Source organism: Hesperophylax consimilis, chromosome 7 (genome assembly GCF_061612785.1).
Source record: "Hesperophylax consimilis isolate HC1 chromosome 7, BYU_Hcon_1.0, whole genome shotgun sequence".
Lineage (NCBI taxonomy): Eukaryota > Metazoa > Arthropoda > Insecta > Trichoptera > Limnephilidae > Hesperophylax > Hesperophylax consimilis.
This window is the reverse complement of record NC_142842.1, coordinates 58,257-78,875: the sequence shown is the minus strand read 5'-3', so window position 1 is coordinate 78,875 and position 20,619 is coordinate 58,257. Positions and strand designations below refer to the sequence as shown.

At 39.8% G+C, this 20,619-nt stretch overlaps 2 protein-coding genes across 4 annotated transcripts in view; both read right to left on the bottom strand.

Annotated features, from left to right (window-relative positions):
* Window positions 1–20,619, bottom strand: part of LOC149422099 (uncharacterized) — a 60,539-nt gene that overhangs the window by 5,389 nt on the left and 34,531 nt on the right. The gene's annotated exons all lie outside the window — the stretch shown is intronic.
* On the bottom strand, window positions 16,668–17,994 carry LOC149422100 (uncharacterized). The gene is made up of 2 exons (XM_089633526.1): window positions 17,797–17,994; window positions 16,668–17,258 (listed from the first exon to the last, which is right to left on the bottom strand). Exons 1-2 carry the CDS (start codon window positions 17,992–17,994, stop codon window positions 17,082–17,084), a joined length of 375 nt encoding a protein of 124 aa, XP_089489652.1. The 3' UTR covers window positions 16,668–17,081.

Here is a 20,619-nt window from a genome sequence, read left to right as displayed (position 1 = left end):
TGGTAGTTAGTTTTAAAAAAAAAAAACACAGATTACATATAACCTTTTTTGGATTAACTAGGCAAGATCAAAATGGAGTTAGTGGATAACACTGTCACTAATAAAATCGCTTTTGATTAACACGACAGTTAAACTTTTTTGATATGTTTCGACATCACGGATTTTAAACGTATCAAATGATTAGTTTGACAGAGCGCATCGTTACTTCTAAGATGTAGGTACGTTCATCATCTGCAAATAAATACAAAAACCGACCTATATAATAATCCTTAAATCTTTTTTCCAGAGGTTACTAATTGTTTAGAATGGGCAACAAAGAAAAGAAGAACAGGTATTCGCTAGTAAGCAGGGTGAAAAAAATCAAGAGGCAGAATAAAGAACACAGGAAAAAAGGTGCAATTAATGCTTGCTTCTAGACTTAGCGATATACCATCTCTACCTATATTACAACAGGTAATTTATACACTTGTATATACTCGTCTAATGCAAAAAATTAATTGAAAAGTGAATGAACATAATTTTTCTAATATTGTTTTTATTTCATCAGGAAAATACTGAAAATATCAATAATCCGATGTCGGAAGAACCGATGTCGCCTGAGAAAAATTCTGAAAAAGTAATAACTGTTTTAAACATATAATTTTTTTCTGAACGTATTGAAGTCGTAAAAAGAATTTCAAATACATATTATTTTCAATTGAGGTAAATAAAGTAAAAGTTTTGTTTACACAGGAAAAGAAGAAACCCGTTATTCTGGAAGGAAGAAGAATAGTAGATATAAATTTTTTTTTAAATCAATTATACAAAATTTCGCAGCACGACTCTCTTTATGAGTGTACATTATCTAACTTGGAGATAGTTGAAGAGAAGCAATCAGGATTTAATTCAGTATTGACATTTATTTATATAATACACCCGAACATAAGTGCTATAAGAATTACGTAGGCTCTTCAAGCGGCATGGAATCCGAAATAAGCTCATTAGCCACACACGGAGTGATATATTCCAAGTTAATAGCAGATGGCGATTGTAGTACATATAAGAAAATATTACTATTCAAATATAACATCGAATGTCGGAATCACCTTCTACGTAATTATATAACTAAAATCAATTTACTTTCATTAGATACCCAGTACCCTATACGATTACGCAAAATTATTAGTGAAAGATTACTCCGCTTGCGTAGATCAATCACATCTGCTATTAAATATAGGATTTCAGAAAATTGTTTGATGGATACCAAAGTCGGGAATTTAAATAAAGATATTCTAAATAGCATTAAACATGTGTTTGGCGACCACGCTACCTGTGACGACTATTACTGTAAGCATGTGGATGAGAAAAACTACATTCAAGATTTAAAATTGTGCAACTTATTTTCTAAACTCTCCCAACTTTGTTCGCGTTTAGCTTCAAATTCCCGCAGCTTAATATATAACGTTGATAGCTGTACGAGACAATATACCGCCCGTACAATAACTGTAGATACGAAGGTAGCTGGGTACACTTTTCAGCGTTTTCAGTCTTGGTAGATGTTGTAGAGGCTTGTAGTGGAGTTTGAAGCCACGATCAGAGAGGAATTTATTTCCAGATCTGAGCTGACGAAAAGAATTTATTACTGGCAAAAAGCTGAATTTACTACTGAATAAAAACACTTGAAAATAATTTTTGAGACTTTGGAGACTTGGAGATGGTTTTTCAGGAGAGAGGATTCCCTTTCAGAGGTAGTTGTTGAACTGACTTTGTATGGAATTCGGTTCTCTATTTATAGAACGTTTTCAAATCGAACCCTCTCGGAGGCGTTCTATCCTCTTTCGTGAGGAGTAAAGTGGTTAGGTATTTTTCCTCTCTGCAATTATCTTGTTGAGAGGAAAGTTATATTTTAATTTGATACCTTTAACCAAGTCAGTTCAGTCTACCAAAACCATCTCCCCCAGTCTCGTTTATTTATTGTTTAATAAATTATACAAATTTTCATATTGGGTTTGAAGTTAAATATCTTTGGTTTGAACATTTCCCAAAGAGTAACAAACATATTTAGGTATGATTTTTTATGTCATTATATTACCATATAATTATTTCTTCGTGTTGATATTTATTCCGGGGTTGAATCTTCCATCATTTTCTTGTAAATTGAGCTTGATGTTATCACAATTAGTTGCATTGAATTTCGTTATCAATGTTTGATAAGAATCCTAAAGAGATATGCCGCGCTGTGATTGGTCGAAAGTTCGGCGGCCATCATGGAATTTCTTCCGGGTGGTAGAGAGGGGGGTCTACGTAAATACTGAGTTGCTTCCTAGGCGGAGGTCACTTCGTAGGTTGGCGGCTCCGAGGGAGGTGGTTGATGGTTATTTTTAGATGTGTTTCAGGTTCTGCTATTATATTGCTATGTAATTATCTTGATTAATCACATATAATGCATCATTTGATTGAGTTATTGTGATGTAAAGATTTCCAATTGTATCGGCGACACGGTATCAAGCGGTTTCGGGGTTTGAGTGTTCATGTGATTTTGGCGTAAATGATATGAAGATAGATAGGAGATAGAGATATAGAGAGGATTTTTGGTTTTTGTGGTTTGTGATACAACCACAAAAGCGTTTTTGTCTGGCTTGTGTACTCAGCCAGGCCCCGCTACTTTTGCCGGCCGGAGGAATCCCACCGGCCCCCTGAGCAGGCGCTCGCGCCCCCAACTGCCTTTCTCAAGGCATCACTTTTCTACGCAAAACACTCAACTTACGAAGATCCACGCTGGCCCCCACAAACCGCCCGCAAGCACCCGAGACGTGCTCCATCTTTAAGAGGAGTCACCGCTCACAACAAGTAAAGATGTTCCCGACGAGGATGCTCCCCGCTGACCACGAGGACTCCCCGGTCGTGGTACCGCCCGGCGCTCACCAAATTGCGCTTCGCACTAAGACCGGGACCGTGCGCCTTACGGTCCCCGCACCACAGCCCCGCCCCGAGGACCCAAGGACCCGGAGACCATCCACCACCACGGCTTCCACGACGCCCGACGCCACCGAGATGACGGAGCCCGCAGCAGGCCCCTCTTGGGCAACAGGACCCAGTCCTGCCCCCACGCGCCCCCCGATAGGCCCAGCGTCGGCCTACGTGGCGCCCCCGAGGCCGCAGCAGCCGATGGAGACGTTTGCCCCCCAGGATGGAGGCTGGACGAGGCCGTCCAACCCCGTGAAGAGGCCCATGTCCCCACAGGGACCACAACCGCTCCAGTGTGGCAACCGATTTGAAGAGTTGCCCGAGGTAAGCGAAGGCGCTGGCGCGCCGCGTATAAAGCGTGCCAATACTAATCATACTTTCTCCCCCGCAGGTGCTGGCAGGAGAGACCGTGTTCCCCCGGTTGTGATGACCCTGGGGAACATGACACACGCGCAGATCACAGCTGCGGTCCAAGGACATCTGGGGGCTGGTAAGCTCTTTACTTTCAGGTACAACAGGGGCGGCACGGCCAACATCTTCGTGCGCACGATGGAGGACCATCGCGCCCTCACCAATGGACTGCGAGCGGAGGCTCGCGGCTTCCACACATTCACGGCCGAAGCGGAAAAAACGAAAAAGGCCGTGATCAAGGGCCTGCCGCTCGTTGAAGTGGAAGAAATCAAGGCAGATCTGGAATCACAAGGATTCCCAGCAGTGAAGGTGGTTAAGATGACCGCCTCAATTGAGTATCCCTTATACTTAGCACACTTCAATAAGGAAGTCAACATGGGACAGCTGCGTGCGGCCGTCAAATATCTGTGCCACTGCCGCATTCCCCTCCAGAAGCACAGGAGCAATCACCTACAGCACGGCACCCAGTGCTACAGGTGCCAAGACTTCGGGCATGGGTCCCGAAACTGTTCGCACACAGCAAGGTGTGTTAAATGCTTACTGGAGCATGCTTCGGCAGAATGCCCCAAGAAGACGAGAGATGAGCCCGCCGCATGCTGCAACTGCTCAGGCCCGCATCCCGCCAACTACAGAGGCTGCCCCAAGCGGGTAGCGTACGTCGCCTCCATACAGCAGCGACCTGCCAGAAGGGCCCAACGCCCACCGGCAGAACAGAACCCGAGCAGGCCACCTCCTCAGCCGAGGACGGATGGACGCAAATGGGCCAACGTAGCCGGAGGCACCGCCCCCGCCCAACAGCAGCGGGAGCCCGTGCCGCCCCCACAGCCCCGCCCCCAGCCCCGCCCACAGCAGGAACACGTGCGCGCGCCCGACTCCCCAGAGGACAACCTGGATTTGATGGCCCTGCTCCAAGGACTCCTGAGGATGCGATCACAGCTCGCCCGCTGCACATCAAGAGCAGACAAGCTCGTCATCCTGATAGAGCTTCTAGACACCCTCGATGCCTAATACCGAGATGGTGAAAGTCCTCGTATGGAACGCATTTAGCGTGCGCTACAAGACAGACGAACTGCTCGCTTTGGCAAACGAATTAAACACCGACATTATTCTCTTATCAGAATCCCACTTGAATCCAAGTGTACCGCTGAGAGTGCAAGGCTTCGAGATTTATCGAGACGATCGAAAGGAAAGATCAGGCGGAGGAACCGCAATATTCGTTCGGCAATCTATGACGTCCACAAGAATCCCCGCTCCGAAGTTGAAGTACGCCGAAGCCACGATTATCGAAGTCACCATAGAGGGTAGAGCGCACACCATCATCTCCGTATACTGCACCCAACGTAACCTAGTGAGAGAAGATCTCAATAAATTGCTCAATCTGGGACCGATTGTTGTGATGGGAGGCGATTTGAACGCCAAACACAACTATTGGAATAACTACAGAGGAAATGCGAACGGAAATACGCTCTTTACACACATGCAGACAAATACCTATTCGATAATGGCGCCCGACAGACCTACGTACTACTCGCAACTATCTAGATATCCGAGTACATTGGATATAGTACTCGAGAAAAATGCTAAGACAATATCTCCACTGCGCACATTAGACGAGCTGTCATCGGACCACCTGCCCGTGAGCTTTACTATAGGCGGCACAACTTCAAGGACCCCCAGAAAACAGCGCAATTACAAGGAAGCGAACTGGGAAGGATTAAAAAAAAGAAGTCAACGAACGAATTCATCTCACTTCGGGAACTCTGCGCTCGCCACAAGAAATCGACGCAGCTACAAGCACTCTCACAGAGATTCTTCAAACAGCACAAGATACACACATTCCTCTAAAAGAAATACACCCATACACGATCAAGCTTCCCGAGTACGTTCTATCGCTCATCAAGGAGAAAAATCGCCTGCGACGCATGTTTCACCGCACACGCGACGAATATTTCAAGACAGCGTACAACTGCCTGCAGAGGGAAATCAAGACCGAAATCGCAGAACTCAAGCGCGAACTTTGGGACAAAAAAGTCGCATCACTCACGCCGAAGGATAATTCCCTATGGAAAATGGCTAGCGCGCTTAGACATAAAGATTTCACAATCCCCCCGCTACAGAAATTGAACGGCCCCGGGACGGCGCTTTCGCTACAAGAAAAAGCTGAAACACTCGCCGACGGGTTCGAGAGAGCCTACGCCGCTACAGACGGCCTTTCCGACCCGGCTACGGACCGGATCGTAGCTGACTCTCTACGAGACTTGAGGGAAGCAGAGCAGACAAACGCTGAAGATATTCACTTTGCTACGCCAAGCGAGATTGCTGTCACAATCAGGCGATTGAGAACAAACAAGGCGCCGGGAAGCGATCAAATTCACAACATTTTACTCAAACATCTCCCTCAAAAAGCCATCATCTACACAACAAAATTGTTCAATGCCTGCCTCATGACCGGGCATTTTCCCCAGATTTGGAAATCGGCGACCGTGCTGCCTTTCGCAAAGCCAAATAAAGATAGAACGCAGCCGACAAGTTACCGGCCGATTAGCCTATTATCTACGCTGAGCAAGGTATTTGAACAAATTATACTCAACAGGCTTATCCCACACCACGACGACAACAAAACGTTGCCAGACGAGCAGTTCGGCTTCAGAAAGAGGCACTCCACGACCCATCAACTCACCAGAGTAGCGGAATACATCGCAAGAAAATTTAACAAACATCGCTTCACCGCTGCTGCGCTCATCGACCTAGAGAAGGCATTCGACACCGTATGGATAGACGGGCTCGTGCATAAGCTGCACCGCACTAACACGCCCATATACCTAACGAGACTGATACAGGAATACCTAAAGAATAGATCGTTCAGAGTGTTCATGAGGAACGTGCTAACTTCAATGCGTGAGATTCCAAAAGGCGTGCCGCAAGGAAGTTTACTTGGACCATTTCTCTTCATTCTGTTCACCTACGACATCCCCCGAGACGAGAGATGCAATCTGTCTATCTACGCAGATGACGTCAAACTATACGTTTCCTCGCTGAAAGCGAATATGGCCGCTATTTACCTACAGAGGGCGCTCGACGCGCTCGTAGAGTACTACAAAAAATGGCGCCTGAAACTGAACGAGGCGAAAACTGAAGCCATCATGTTCACGAGAAAACGTGTAAACAGAACACCTGACTTTAACATCGAAATGGGAGGACACAGCATAGAATGGAAAGATGAAGTGACATATCTGGGCCTGACCATGGACTCCCGCCTCAACTGGAAATCTCACCAAGCGAAGATGCACACGCGCACGCGACAAGCGATCGGCATGATGAAGCCAATTTTCAATAGACGGAGTCCGCTACTTCCCAAAACCAAACTCCTCGTCTACTACTCGCTCATTCGTCCGGTACTCTCTTATGCGATTCCTGTATGGAGCAGCATCTCACACACAGACCACAAGAATCTACAGACACTTCAAAATCTCTGCATTAAAATCACATACAACACGAGACTCAGAACAAACTTGAAGAGATTACACGAACGAGAACAAATTCCAACTCTATACGAATTCACACACAGACTGACTGAACGCTTTTACAAATCACTCACACTTAGTAAAAATCCACTAATACGAGACATAGGACAATACAATGCTCCGAGCGACCTGGGTATCTATTCCCCAGTCTCTATCGCTCGCAATTTCCGCCGAAAGTACATACACTGGTAGAGTTTGTTATTCCTGAGTCTCACCGAAAGTACATACTACACGCCATACGTCAAAATTCATTCGACTTAAACAACGAGTGGGTCGAAGCAGTAGAGATCGGCAAAACTGTCAAAATCTCATTGCATCCTGGTGAATTGCCTTATACAAAAAAAAAAAAATCGTGCGCGCCTTCGAAGTTGGTATCGGATTCGTTTAGTTCTGCAAAGTTGTTTTAACCACTCGGGTCTGATAAGTTTGTTTTGCTAAAATCATTACCTGACATAGATACCGAGTTATAGGTAATATAATGGCTGATTTACCGGCGGTGTTGACTGCAATACACAACATAGAGGAAGCTGAGGTAGCTGCTTTGAGACCAGCCAAGAACGTTTCGCCAGAGGGTCGATTCTTTCGCCAACTTAACTGACGAAGCCTTCGTCAGGAATTTTAGGCTTAACAAAGGCTTAGTACGTCGGCTAATACTCGCTGTGTCCCCGTTCATGACACCCCCATCCCGTTCTTCAGCTCTAGATGTCGAAACTAAAGTGAGCACAAAAAATTTAAAAAAAATGACAGTTTTCACATGAAAATTAACTTGCTAATTAATCTGTTGGTTGTTTGACAGGTGTTAGCAGCATTAAATTTTTTTGCCACGGGTGGTTATCAATTGCCCGTGGGGTGTAACGTGAACGTTGCAATTTCGCAACCCTCAATTTCACGTGCACTAGAGGAGGTAGTAAATGCCCTCAATAAACCAGAGATCTTCAATGAATGGGTAAAATTTCCCCCAAATATCCAGGCACTAAACGAGATAAGGAATAAGTAAGTTTTTATTAGACGAATATTATGATCACATTATTTACTTATTTTGAGGTTGGCTCTATCAATAATATTTGTTTATTTTTGGTTTTACAATAAATAAAGATTCCCAGGAATTATCGGGTGCATCGACTGCACTCACGTGGCTATATTCCCGCCAAACACAAGAGATCCAGTCACTCCGGAACACATCTATGTTAATAGAAAAGCTTACCATTCGATTAACGTTCAGTTAATTTGTGACTCGGATCTCCGAATTTTGCATGTTGATGCACGTTTCCCTGGAAGCACTCATGATGCATTTATATGGAAGTCGTGTTCTGTGGAACCTGTGCTGAAGCAGTTGTATATGCGTGGTCAATCAGGGTATTATCTTCTGGGGGACTCTGGGTACCCTTTGCGACCTTGGTTAATGACCCAAATTGATAGGGCTGAACCTGGATCGCCCGCAGAAAGGTTCAATACAAAACTAAGATCAATCAGGTCAACTGTAGAGAGATGTAACGGTGTTTTAAAAATGAGATTCCGTTGCCTTTGTAAACACAGGGTTCTTCATTATGCTCCCGAAAAGGCGTCCAGAATTATCAATGCATGCACAGTGCTTCACAATATGTGTGTAGAAGATAAATTTGATCTTCCAGATTACCTGATTGATCATAATCTAGATTTAGGAGTGATTGCTGGTGGAAAGGCTGCCGAACTGGGGCCTGGGGCTGTTAACAGAATTAACCCAGATTTAGTGGCTGGTAGAGCTCTTCAAAATAGGATCGTTCTAAATTATTTCCGTTAATGTTTATACGAATCTTTTTTTATCGTTTTGTTATTCTGTTAATTCTATAATATTATTTATCAAGTGTTTTGATTTTATTAATATTAATGATGGTGGATTAACTGCACACACTAGGCTAGATGAGGCTGAACGCGACAACGCAAACATAATATGTACATATGATTATAATTAGTAAATTTGTAAGCACCACCTTATTTTGGTTGCAAACTAACTAAATTATTTAGGGCCGACATAATACCATCTTATATAAGTGCATTATATAAGCAAAATAAATACAAAACAATACAAGAACAACACGTCAACTCACCAGAGATCAAATGGGAAAATAATTCACCGACTCCAGATATTTTCATATCAGAGGGTTCGGCTCGGTAGAACTTCTAACGGGGCCTATAAATCCTACTGACCCCTCAACATAAATATTTAAAAAATCTTTTGTTATCCTACATGTATTCAAAATGACCGACTTTTGAATCTTTATATATAATTTTTTTGATAAATCTAATACGCCTAAATTTTTAATGAGAGAGCTAGGTATAATGCCAGTAGCCGAAATAACGAATGGTAATATTTTTATAGTCTGAGAATGCCAAATTCTTTTTATTTCATTTCCTAAATCTGTGTATTTTCTTATTTTTTCACTAACAGATTTTTGAATATTACAGGAATTTGGAATAGCAACATCAATGATATAAGTTATTTTTTTAATTTTGTCATGTAAAACTATATCGGGTATATTATGACTAATCGCTCGGTCTGTTAGTATATATAGTTTTATCAATAGTTAGTATATATAGTTTTATCAATACAATAGCAGTTGCCTCTGCAGTGCTCGTGCGATGTTATATGTGTAAAGTGAATTTCAACAACTTTTACGTATTTTGTAATAATGTAGTAATGTAAAATTTAAAATATAATTCATATTATCTTATAATAATACAAAGAACAAGACAGCACTTTGCAATATACAATTTCAATATATTTTGTAGTACAAGCTAAGGACAAAAAATAAGTACACTGAAAAACAGTTTTCAGTTGTTCAATTTTAACATATTTTGCAATATAAACTAGAGAAATTACACTGCAGTGAAGTCTGATATTTTCTAGTATTAACAATTACATTTTTGGTGTTAATTTTTAAGTATAACACATTATGTTTATGCGAAAAATAAAATGTTCATTCATTACGTTGAAAAATACCACAATTTTTAAACAATACATGGTGTCCGGAAACTCGTAGTACAAGCGGGAAACTGGAGAATCTACACCACATGGGGAACCCAAAAAAACATAAAGTTTTTTGATTTGAGCATTTTCAAAAAAAAAAAAAAAAAAACAAAAAAAAAATATTTTTCGGCTATTTTAGGGTTAAAGTTTTTTCTGGTGTTTAGGGTTGAATAACAGATGTTTTAACCCTGCAGAGCAGAAATATTTTATGATTACACCGGGTTAAATGAAGGGTGATTTCAAAATAATGCTTCAAATCCGAGTTTCTTCATTTGTTTTACTTTCAAATAGTTTTAATTAGTTGGGTACTTTGATCTTCAGTAATAATTTATAAGAATTAGATTAAAAAAAATAAAAAAAAATTTTAAAAAAATCAACTTCAAACTCGATTTACTCGATAACGAAAGCTCAAATAAAAAAAAATATACTACAAAATCGACTCCAAATGTGATGTAGATTCACCAGTTTCCCGCTTGTACTACGAGTTTCCGGACACCCTGTATAATGGTGTCAACCGAAACATTTCAAAAAATTATATGTTGAATAATATAATAATTCTTATATTTTTTTAAATAATTTTATATCACAGAAACTCCTGTAAATTAATCACATTAATCTATCTACAGGTACTATATTTTTCTTATTTAATCACCACTGATTTGTTTACACACTCTCTAATGTCCATGCACATCCATTATTGGATTTTTTATTGTTACTGTATTATATTTTATGCTATGTACGTGCCTATACGTATCAAAAAAAACTTAACCAATTAAAAAATATATAAATAAATACAAAAAAATGATGCTTACATATAAAAAATGTAACATATTTTGAATACAAGCTAAATGCTAGGACACTAGTTAAGGGCCTTCCTTACTAGCGATCTCAATCGTTGTATGAAGAATCATGAATTGTCAGATTCAAACGACAATCTAAGTTATTAATCGTCAAAATATCGATAATGTAGCCACGCTTGGCTATCGTAAATACATTTTTCTGTCGAGATATATGTTTTTACTAACAATTTATTTTCGTTAAATACTATATAATGAACATCTAAGAATTCTCCTACTCATTCGGCTCTATGAGGTGGCCGTGAATGCACGCTTTCTACGGTCCGTCGTGTCAATATTTTTTCAAAGTTCGAAATTCCGCGTAATTATTACACTTCCATGAGACGTTTCAACAATATTCCACTCTATGCGTTGCGCGTAGGGACTATAATAGTGTGTCGCCTTTTTTTATGTTTCATCTGTGCGTTTCCGTCGAAGCTGTGTAGTGTCAAATAGTATTATTAAGAATCAATTTATTGTTAACATTTTTTTGGGTTTCTAGGTAATAAACAATTTAATATTATTAAGAATTAATATATTGTTAACATTTTTTCGGGTTTATAGGTAATAAACAATTTTATATTATTAAGAATTAATTTATTGTTAACTTTTTTTCGGGTTTCTAATAAATATAGTAATAAACAATTTGATGTTTTTAAAATATAAAAGTATATAAAATATTCCAGCACTTACAATAAAATAAAAGAAGCACATCGTATAAAAATGTTTCAGTCGAAAAGATCGAATGCCGAAATCACTTCGAAATTATTGCAAAAAACTTAAATCACTGTTAGAAGTATCCCTTAGCATTGAGGAAGATTGTGTCAAGCCGTATTTTACGCCTGAGAACGGCTGTACGTTGTGCAATAACGTACCGGAAGACTATGAATTAGGAAAAATAAAACAGTTTTATTTGAATATATTGAATGGTCCAAACATGTATTTGGAGACCACTCACTATGCAAGGAACGGGCATACTTTTGCAAACGGGATACTGGCGACACTAATTACGTACCCAATATGACTTCGAGCTTGATAATGTCAAGAAACACTTTTACAATTTTTGCATGCTACCCGAATTAATTGATCCTCGACATAATCGCTGCATGCCTATTAGAAATCCTGAGTATTTAGAAAAGTGCATAATAGCGAAAAGAAACAAAGTAAAACTGGTTTCAGCTAAAACCAAAACATGTAAAAAGGAATTGTTTCGAAGAAATCAATAACATTTTATTTCATTGAAGTGTCTTCAGAAGAAATTTCATTTATATTCCTAATGTATGTAGTCCACATTTTTAGAAATAGGGAAAAGGAGGGTTGGAAAGTTCCTGGCTATTCAGATCTAGTCACTAAACAACTAAAGAAACAAACTACCTTAAAAAATTGAAAATTAATAGTATTATTACTTCAATAGAAGAGAGTCCAAATATAATTACTAATCATATAAATTACTTCTTCAGTGACATTGGTCCAAGCTTCGCTAGTAATTTGTGCAGTGCTAATAAAACTATTGAGATGTGTCTGGTGAATGATTTTAAATCTGAACTTCACGTTACAGGGGACAATTTTTATTTTAAACCAACTAGCATTTCTGAAGTCACAAATGTGATAAATGATTTAAAAATGTCTTTCTCGTGCGGTATTGATTCTTTAAGTGTTATGGTGTATAAAATGCATGTATCCGAATTAGCTTGTCTCATATCTCACCTTGTAAATACAGGAGTTTTCCAATAAGAGGTGAAATTTTGATATTTAATCGTAAAATATCAATGGTTTCGTTGCTTGTGTGGCACGTAGCGCCGTCTTGTTGAAAGTAAACGTTGTCCAGATTAATACCATCCGATTCCGGCCATAAAACATCATTCATTTTTTTTCGGTAGCGCAGTCCATTCACTGTTGTCCATTCTGTTGCTCCAGCCTCATTTTCAAAAAAGTAAGGTCCAATGACTCCGCCGGACCATAAACCGCACCAAACAGTCACACGTTGAGTGTAAAGAGGCTTTTTAACAATTAATCTTGGGTTTTTCGAGCCTCAGATGCGACGATTTTGCTTGTTGACGAAGCCACCGAGGTGGAAATGGGCCTCATCACTCAAAATGATTTGCATTTGATTCACTCAAGTGAATTTTAATAAGTTCAATGCGTTGTTGAAGCGTGTATCGTTCCATTTTATTAATGGCGTTGTTTCTACTTGTCAAATGTCAAAAAATGACAGCTTCAAAAGTAACATCTACCGAAATAGCGGGCTATTCAAAATAACACCTCTTATTGGAAAACACTGTATTAGCTTCGAGAGTGGGATGTTCCCTTCTCATTGTAAGTAATTCCCCTTTTTAAATATGGAGATCGTCTAGATGTTAATAATTACAGACCTATATTCTTACTCAATACTCTTTCAAAAGTAATAGAGAGATTAGCTATGTCGAGATTGGTATCATTCTTAGAAACATATAATATACTCTCTAGCAATCAGTTTGGTTTCAGAGAGAATACAGGAACAAGTGATGTAGTGTTGAGGGTATTGTCCAAAGTCAAAGTCAAACATGAATACAATGTCCTGAAGGAGCTTGCAGAACTAGAAAGCATTACCATAGAAAAGTGTGGTCTTTTCATACATGAAGAGTATCCGTATATGGGTGCGACACCAGATGGAATTTCTTCTGAATACACCGTGATTGAAATTAAATGTCCTTTCGCAGCACGCAGCATGCTCATATAAGAAGCAGTAAAATCCAAAAAAATTATGTTAGCAAAAATGGAGAAATTCTGGTAAATACATCTCACGATTGGTTTTACCAGGTTCAGGGCCAATTACATGTAACAAAAAAAGCTATTTGTATGTTTGTTGTATGGACTGAACTCGGATAAAAATCGAAAAAATTTTACGGGATGACGAATTTCGGCAGACTAATATTGTTGAACAGCTGAATCGCTTTTAAAATTTTTGCATGCTACCCGAATTAATTGATCCTGGACATAATCGCTGCATGCCTATTATAAATCCTGAGTAATTCAAAGTGCATAATACCGAAAAGAAGTAAAGTAAAATTGGTTTCAGCTAAAACCAAAACATGTAAGAATTTTTAAGAAGATCAATAACATTTTCATTGAAGTGTCCTCAAAAGAAATTTCATTTATATTCCTTATGTATGTGGTCTACATTTTAGAGATAGGGAGGATGGGGGGTTGGAAAGTTCCAGGCTATTCAGATCTAGTCACTAAACATATCTACGCCGTTCTCAAGCAACTTTCAATCCTGAATTATGGTCTCTCACCAGGGTGATACTGAACGTATCTTCCACTTTTGAACGAGGTACAGATTCATTATATGTAACTATATAAAATTCATTTTAATTCTATAATATGACATACTTATATAAATTAAATTAAATTTGTTTTGTCCTCGCCGGCTTTTGAACCCGTGACCTCAAATTAAACTATACAATTTAGTATTAACAGTGCCCCGCCGCACTGCGAAACCAGTCTGGAACAAAGGGAAGCCTTTTGTAACTCTTTATAATTGTATTTATCAAAAAAAAAATCCAAATAAAAAGTTATATTAAATGTTGTTACTGAGAACCTCCTCCATGAATCAAGCTATTGTAATATTGCATTACATTCTAAAATATATTTTAACATAATTTTCATAATCACAATATCTTTAATTAATAATAATTTGTTTTGCTCTGTGCGTGTCTTGTATTGAATGGAACGCACCGGCCAGCTGCCAGGTGCAGCGAGTTAGATATTCGAATTCGCGCTAGAAACATTTAGTAGCGAGGGCCGTTAACCACCACATTTAGTTTTATTTAGTGAAGTAACCATACTAAAATATAACATTTCGGTTTGTATAGTTCGCACTGTGTAAGTTACACTATGTAATTTCTCACAGAGAGAAAAATGTATTTCGTGTTTACTGATACTTTATTGATAATTCTTATCATGTTATTCGTGCTCCGGCTAAAAAAGTGACTACAAGCGCTTAACGAATGAATGGATAGGATTCCTGATTAACTTTTAATACAATACGACATTATTATCATCACGTCGTAACATAATGTTTATTCTAATCCGAATAAATTGTCGGGGCAGACGCACAGTACATACGTCCTCCGATATATTGGGAATTTACTCAAACTTTATCAGGAAACGTCCTGCAGTCACTTTTTTAACATGAGTACCAATAAGTTGACGAGATTCTTAGTAACTCGTTTTTCTCCATTGAACCATTGAACCCCTAACCATTGAACCCCCACCCGTTCAACTCAGAGGCAAAATACGGTGTCACGTAAAGTGGTAGATTCATTAAATGCATCCAACATTCAAATAATATACTGCTTGCTTTAATGACGAGGCTAGTAGATGAGACGGCAAATTTAAAAATTTTACGTTTAAAAAAGTATTATAGTGATTTGTTTAAGGAGTATTATGTCGTGTTGCGTTACCTCCTTCTTTAGCCAACGTTTCGGACAGCTTTACAGTGTCCATCATCAGGGCAGATGTGTTACTACACGTCTGCCCCGTCCATCACCTGCCGTGAATGATGGACACTGTAAAGCTATCTAAAGCTTTACAGTGTCCATCATCAGGGCAGATGTGTTACTACACGTCTGCCCCGTCCATCACCTGCCGTGGATGATGGACACTGTAAAGCTATCTAAAGCTTTACAGTGTCCATCATCAGGGCAGATGTGTTACTACACGTCTGCCCCGTCCATCACCTGCCGTGGATGATGGACACTGTAAAGCTATCTAAAGCTTTACAGTGTCCATCATCAGGGCAGATGTGTTACTACACGTCTGCCCCGTCCATCACCTGCCGTGGATGATGGACGGGGCAGATGTGTTACTACACGTCTGCCCCGTCCATCACCTGCCGTGAATGATGGACACTGTAAAGCTATCTAAAGCTTTACAGTGTCCATCATCAGGGCAGATGTGTTACTACACGTCTGCCCCGTCCATCACCTGCCGTGGATGATGGACACTGTAAAGCTATCTAAAGCTTTACAGTGTCCATCATCAGGGCAGATGTGTTACTACACGTCTGCCCCGTCCATCACCTGCCGTGGATGATGGACACTGTAAAGCTATCTAAAGCTTTACAGTGTCCATCATCAGGGCAGATGTGTTACTACACGTCTGCCCCGTCCATCACCTGCCGTGGATGATGGACACTGTAAAGCTATCTAAAGCTTTACAGTGTCCATCATCAGGGCAGATGTGTTACTACACGTCTGCCCCGTCCATCACCTGCCGTGGATGATGGACACTGTAAAGCTATCTAAAGCTTTACAGTGTCCATCATCAGGGCAGATGTGTTACTACACGTCTGCCCCGTCCATCACCTGCCGTGGATGATGGACGGGGCAGATGTGTTACTACACGTCTGCCCCGTCCATCACCTGCCGTGAATGATGGACACTGTAAAGCTATCTAAAGCTTTACAGTGTCCATCATCAGGGCAGATGTGTTACTACACGTCTGCCCCGTCCATCACCTGCCGTGGATGATGGACACTGTAAAGCTATCTAAAGCTTTACAGTGTCCATCATCAGGGCAGATGTGTTACTACACGTCTGCCCCGTCCATCACCTGCCGTGGATGATGGACACTGTAAAGCTATCTAAAGCTTTACAGTGTCCATCATCAGGGCAGATGTGTTACTACACGTCTGCCCCGTCCATCACCTGCCGTGGATGATGGACACTGTAAAGCTATCTAAAGCTTTACAGTGTCCATCATCAGGGCAGATGTGTTACTACACGTCTGCCCCGTCCATCACCTGCCGTGGATGATGGACACTGTAAAGCTATCTAAAATGTTGGTTAAAGAAGGCGGTAGCGCAACACGGCACAATATCCCAAAAACAAATCAGATTCTGTTGAAATACACAACACACAATCAATAGAATTATTTAATTACATCAAATTATAAGTTAGATTTGGCCTTTGATTCTTCTAACAGTCTTATTATCGTATTTAATAATTCTATTGATTGTGTGTTGTGTATTTCAACAGAATCTGTTAGCCTCGTCATTAATGCCAGCATCCCATTAAAAAAAATTTGTTGGTTTATCATGTTCTGGTCCCCCTGTTCTAAAAATCTGTTAGATGCATTTACTGCATTTACCACTCTACGTGATGCCATATTTGGCCTCCGAGTCTGCACGGGTGGAGGTTCAATGGTGACGGGTTCCTCCAAGGAAGGTGTTGCCTCCAACAGTGGTGATGCCTCCGAGAGTGATGGGGCCTCCGAGAGCAGCGGTACCTCAACGCTCTCGAAAGACTGCCAGCTGCTGCAGCCAGCAACAGGAGGTTGCGATCCTCCGGGAGAAGAGAAGGTAAAATTCACCGCTTACTCTGCAACTCCCAGGTGGCCTGTTAACAAAACAGGATTGATGAGTTGAAGGATCTTCTCATCAGTCGTGCTTAGGTGGGCTGCTGGCGCCGGTGGTCCACCTCCAGTCCCAGCCGCATGCTGTCTCAAGGCGGAGTTCTTCGATTTGGTTTTGGATCTTAAATCTTGCCATGTCTGAAAACAATTTTGAAAAATATTCATTATTGACAGTACATATAAAAGTAATGTAGAAATACACTTTATAACATCTTAAAATATTCAAGATAGGGATCACAAATGAGAATAGTAGAAGATTTCGGGGACGCCCGAGGAAGACATGGCACGATCAAGAGAATCAGATACTTGAGTCGGGTCATGTCATGAGTCAGAATAACAGAAGATTATATATGAGACGATGTATGAATGTGAATAAGACACGGAGTGTGTGCCAAGACCGAGTTATTTGGCGGTCCATCCTCTGTGCCCACCCCTGAGAAAACAGCGTGATGGATAGTTAATTAAAATAGTCATATTCTTAGATTCTGAAACGATCGACGGTTGTTAAAATTCATGAGGTTGCGTGAATTTTAACAACCAAATTAGGTTAAAATGAAACGCCAAATGAACATCATATTCGTTTTGTTGAATAAATAAACGAAGCATTCGAGCAACAAGAATAAATTTTAAACGTACGATATACATAAATAATGGAAATTAGTAAATATGTACTAACCTTTCTCCAATGTTTAAAATCTTTGTTTGCCCCAGCGAGAGCATTCAGCTTCTCGGCGATCACCGTCCACCTTCTTCTGGATTCCCTGACGGTGAAATTGGATGAAAATTTGCCAGACATCAACTCGGCGTCTGCACCAACCAGCTCTACTAAAAGATCTTTCTGGCATTTCGAAATATATCCACCACCGCCATTCATTTCAGTAAAAGTGCGGAAGAAAATAAAAACGTTGACAGGACGACGCGGCAACGGTTTGTTTTTGACATTTCAAATTAACTCCATAGAAATCTCAAACACATCAGAAACATAGACAATATTCACAGGGTGGCCAACACAGTCATCTCTTCAACCGTGCGACACTCAAGAATGCATAAATATAGAACTTATGACAAAAGTCGTAGAGATTTACGTTCGTAGATGGCGCATAGCGAGTAATTCGTGGTAGAGACTCTGGAATAGATACCCTGACATTCAGATACACACATAGACTACCTAAACACATCCTCATGGACCATGACCACATATGGCACATACCAGAATTAGACGCGGACGAATAGCGAGCAGTAGGTATTTCCTAAACTCCCGACTTTCTTCCCAAATATATAATGTTTATATATCTATTTATATATTTATATAATATTTTATAATTTGTATGTATCTGTATGTTTATTTTCTATCTTCCCATAAGTATATATTAACATAAAAACAGACACACACACACACATCTCAAAAATGCAGGACATCATATACCGATGTTACTGAAGGCCGCAAACGTTTCAAGTTGACGTTCGGCCGCTCCTTCCTGGGTAAGGTTTTCTGCGATTTTCCTTACTCCCAACGGCAAATGCGGAAGGATTCCAACAAAAGGGCGCAGCCGAAATTTCCTCCCCCCCATTCCCAACACAACACAAACAGACACGTATGTAGTATATGGCCGCTGTAGGTCGCCGCTGGTGCTGATGCTGGATGATGATACATGCAATTTTAGTAAGGTTTTTAGGTAACAAATTTTTCCCTATAAAATTTTTATCTATAAAAGCCAGGTAATATTTAAATAAACCCATATGAGGTAAAAATTGTGAGGCGCATATGACGCCGTTCTATTTGTATAAAGAACATTAACTTTAAATTCAGTAAATTTAAATGATTCACCACTTCATGGAATATAAGAATCTAGAAAATGAAAAAAAAAAAAAAAAAAAAAAACTTTTGGCGTAAATATGAATTCTCTTGAAATATTCTGGAGATCTGGATACGTATGATACATAGCAATATTGCGGAATCATATAACAGCGTTGTCGCCAAAATGGTAGGTGGGAAAAGAATAAATTTTTCAACAAAACAGTCTTATACTGGGAGGTGCGCAGCATCTGTTGTTGCGTTTAATACAAAGCGGCCACATTATGTTCTCCATAAAACGGTTTTTGATAGCAGCCCGCGAAATGTCTTGAAAATTTTTGAAGCAAATAAACGTAGAAAACTTAGTAACCAAAATTATAAGTACAAAACAAAACAAAAAAAAAATAATAAAACACTAAATTCTTTAAAACCAGATTCCGAATATGGTGATGCATGTCAAAAGCCGGATATGGATAATATATCATTTGATGCTGCAAAAAGGCAGTTTTTCAAAGATTTGAAAACCATTTTACAGTCTGAGAGTGGTGAATGGTTAGAAAGGCGTCGAAATCTTTTAACAGCGTTGTGGTTTGGTAAGATTTGTAAGAGAAGAATGATTACAGTAGAACCCCGTTAATTCGAACCCCGATAATTCGAAAAAACGCGTAATTCGAAATTTTCGCAAAAAAAATTTCCGCTGAAAAAGTTTTCATACAAAATTTTTTTTAATTCGAAATTCGTTAATTCGTAATTCGAAATTTATTTTTGTCCGCACACGAATATTTGTTCGTGTAATTCGAAAAAATTTGATTTTTGCGAAAATAAATCATAATATTTCGTAAATCTGAATCTAAAAGTCAGCCGTAGCGGTAAAACGCCGAAAAATGTATTTTTATGTGGTTATACATCGTCCTAATTAGTATTATTATTTTGTAAATCTGAATCGATTTACACTGGAATGTCGTATTTTTTCAAATTTATTTCGAGAAAATACATTTTACGCGGATATATGTCGTAATTTTACGAGTTTACGCCAAATATCTGCATTTAAAGGGTCGGCCGCGACGAAACTCGGCCGCGTAATTTCGATTTACGCGTAAATATATCGTATTTTTACTCACTTTACTTCGAATATCCGCGTTGAAAAAATACGGCGCGACAGAAATCGGCCGAAAATTTTCGATCCATGCCGAAATATGACATATTTTTACGAATTTACTTCAAATATCTGAACTTAAAAGGCCGGCCGCGACGAAAAACTGCCGACAAAATTCGATTTACGCGGATGATACGAATTTATTTCGAATATCTGAATTTGAAGAGCCGGCCGCGACGGAATACGGCCGCGAATTCTCGTTTTACGCGGAAATATATCGTATTTTTACGAATTCAAATTCAGATATTTGAAATAAAGGGCCGGCCGCGACAGAAAATTACCGCGAAATCTCGATTTACGCGGAAATATATCGTATTTTTACGAATATCTCAATTTAAAGGGTAGGCCGCGACCGAAATCGGCAGCGAAATCTCGATTTACGCGTAAATATATAGCATTTTTATGAATTTATTTCGAATATCTGAATTTGAAGAGCCGGCCGCGACGGAATACAGCCGCGAATCCTCGTTTTACGCGGAAATATATCGTATTTTTACGAATTCAAATTCAGATATTTGAAATAAAGGGCCGGCCGCGACGGAAAATTA

Excerpts from the sequence above, each read along its gene's own strand:
- LOC149422100 (XM_089633526.1), bottom strand. The coding sequence starts at position 17,994 with ATGAATGGCGGTGGTGGATATATTTCGAAATGCCAGAAAGATCTTTTA. Across the intron at positions 17,259-17,796 it reads ATTTTAAACATTGGAGAAAG|ACATGGCAAGATTTAAGATC; the intron begins GTTAGTACATAT and ends AATTGTTTTCAG.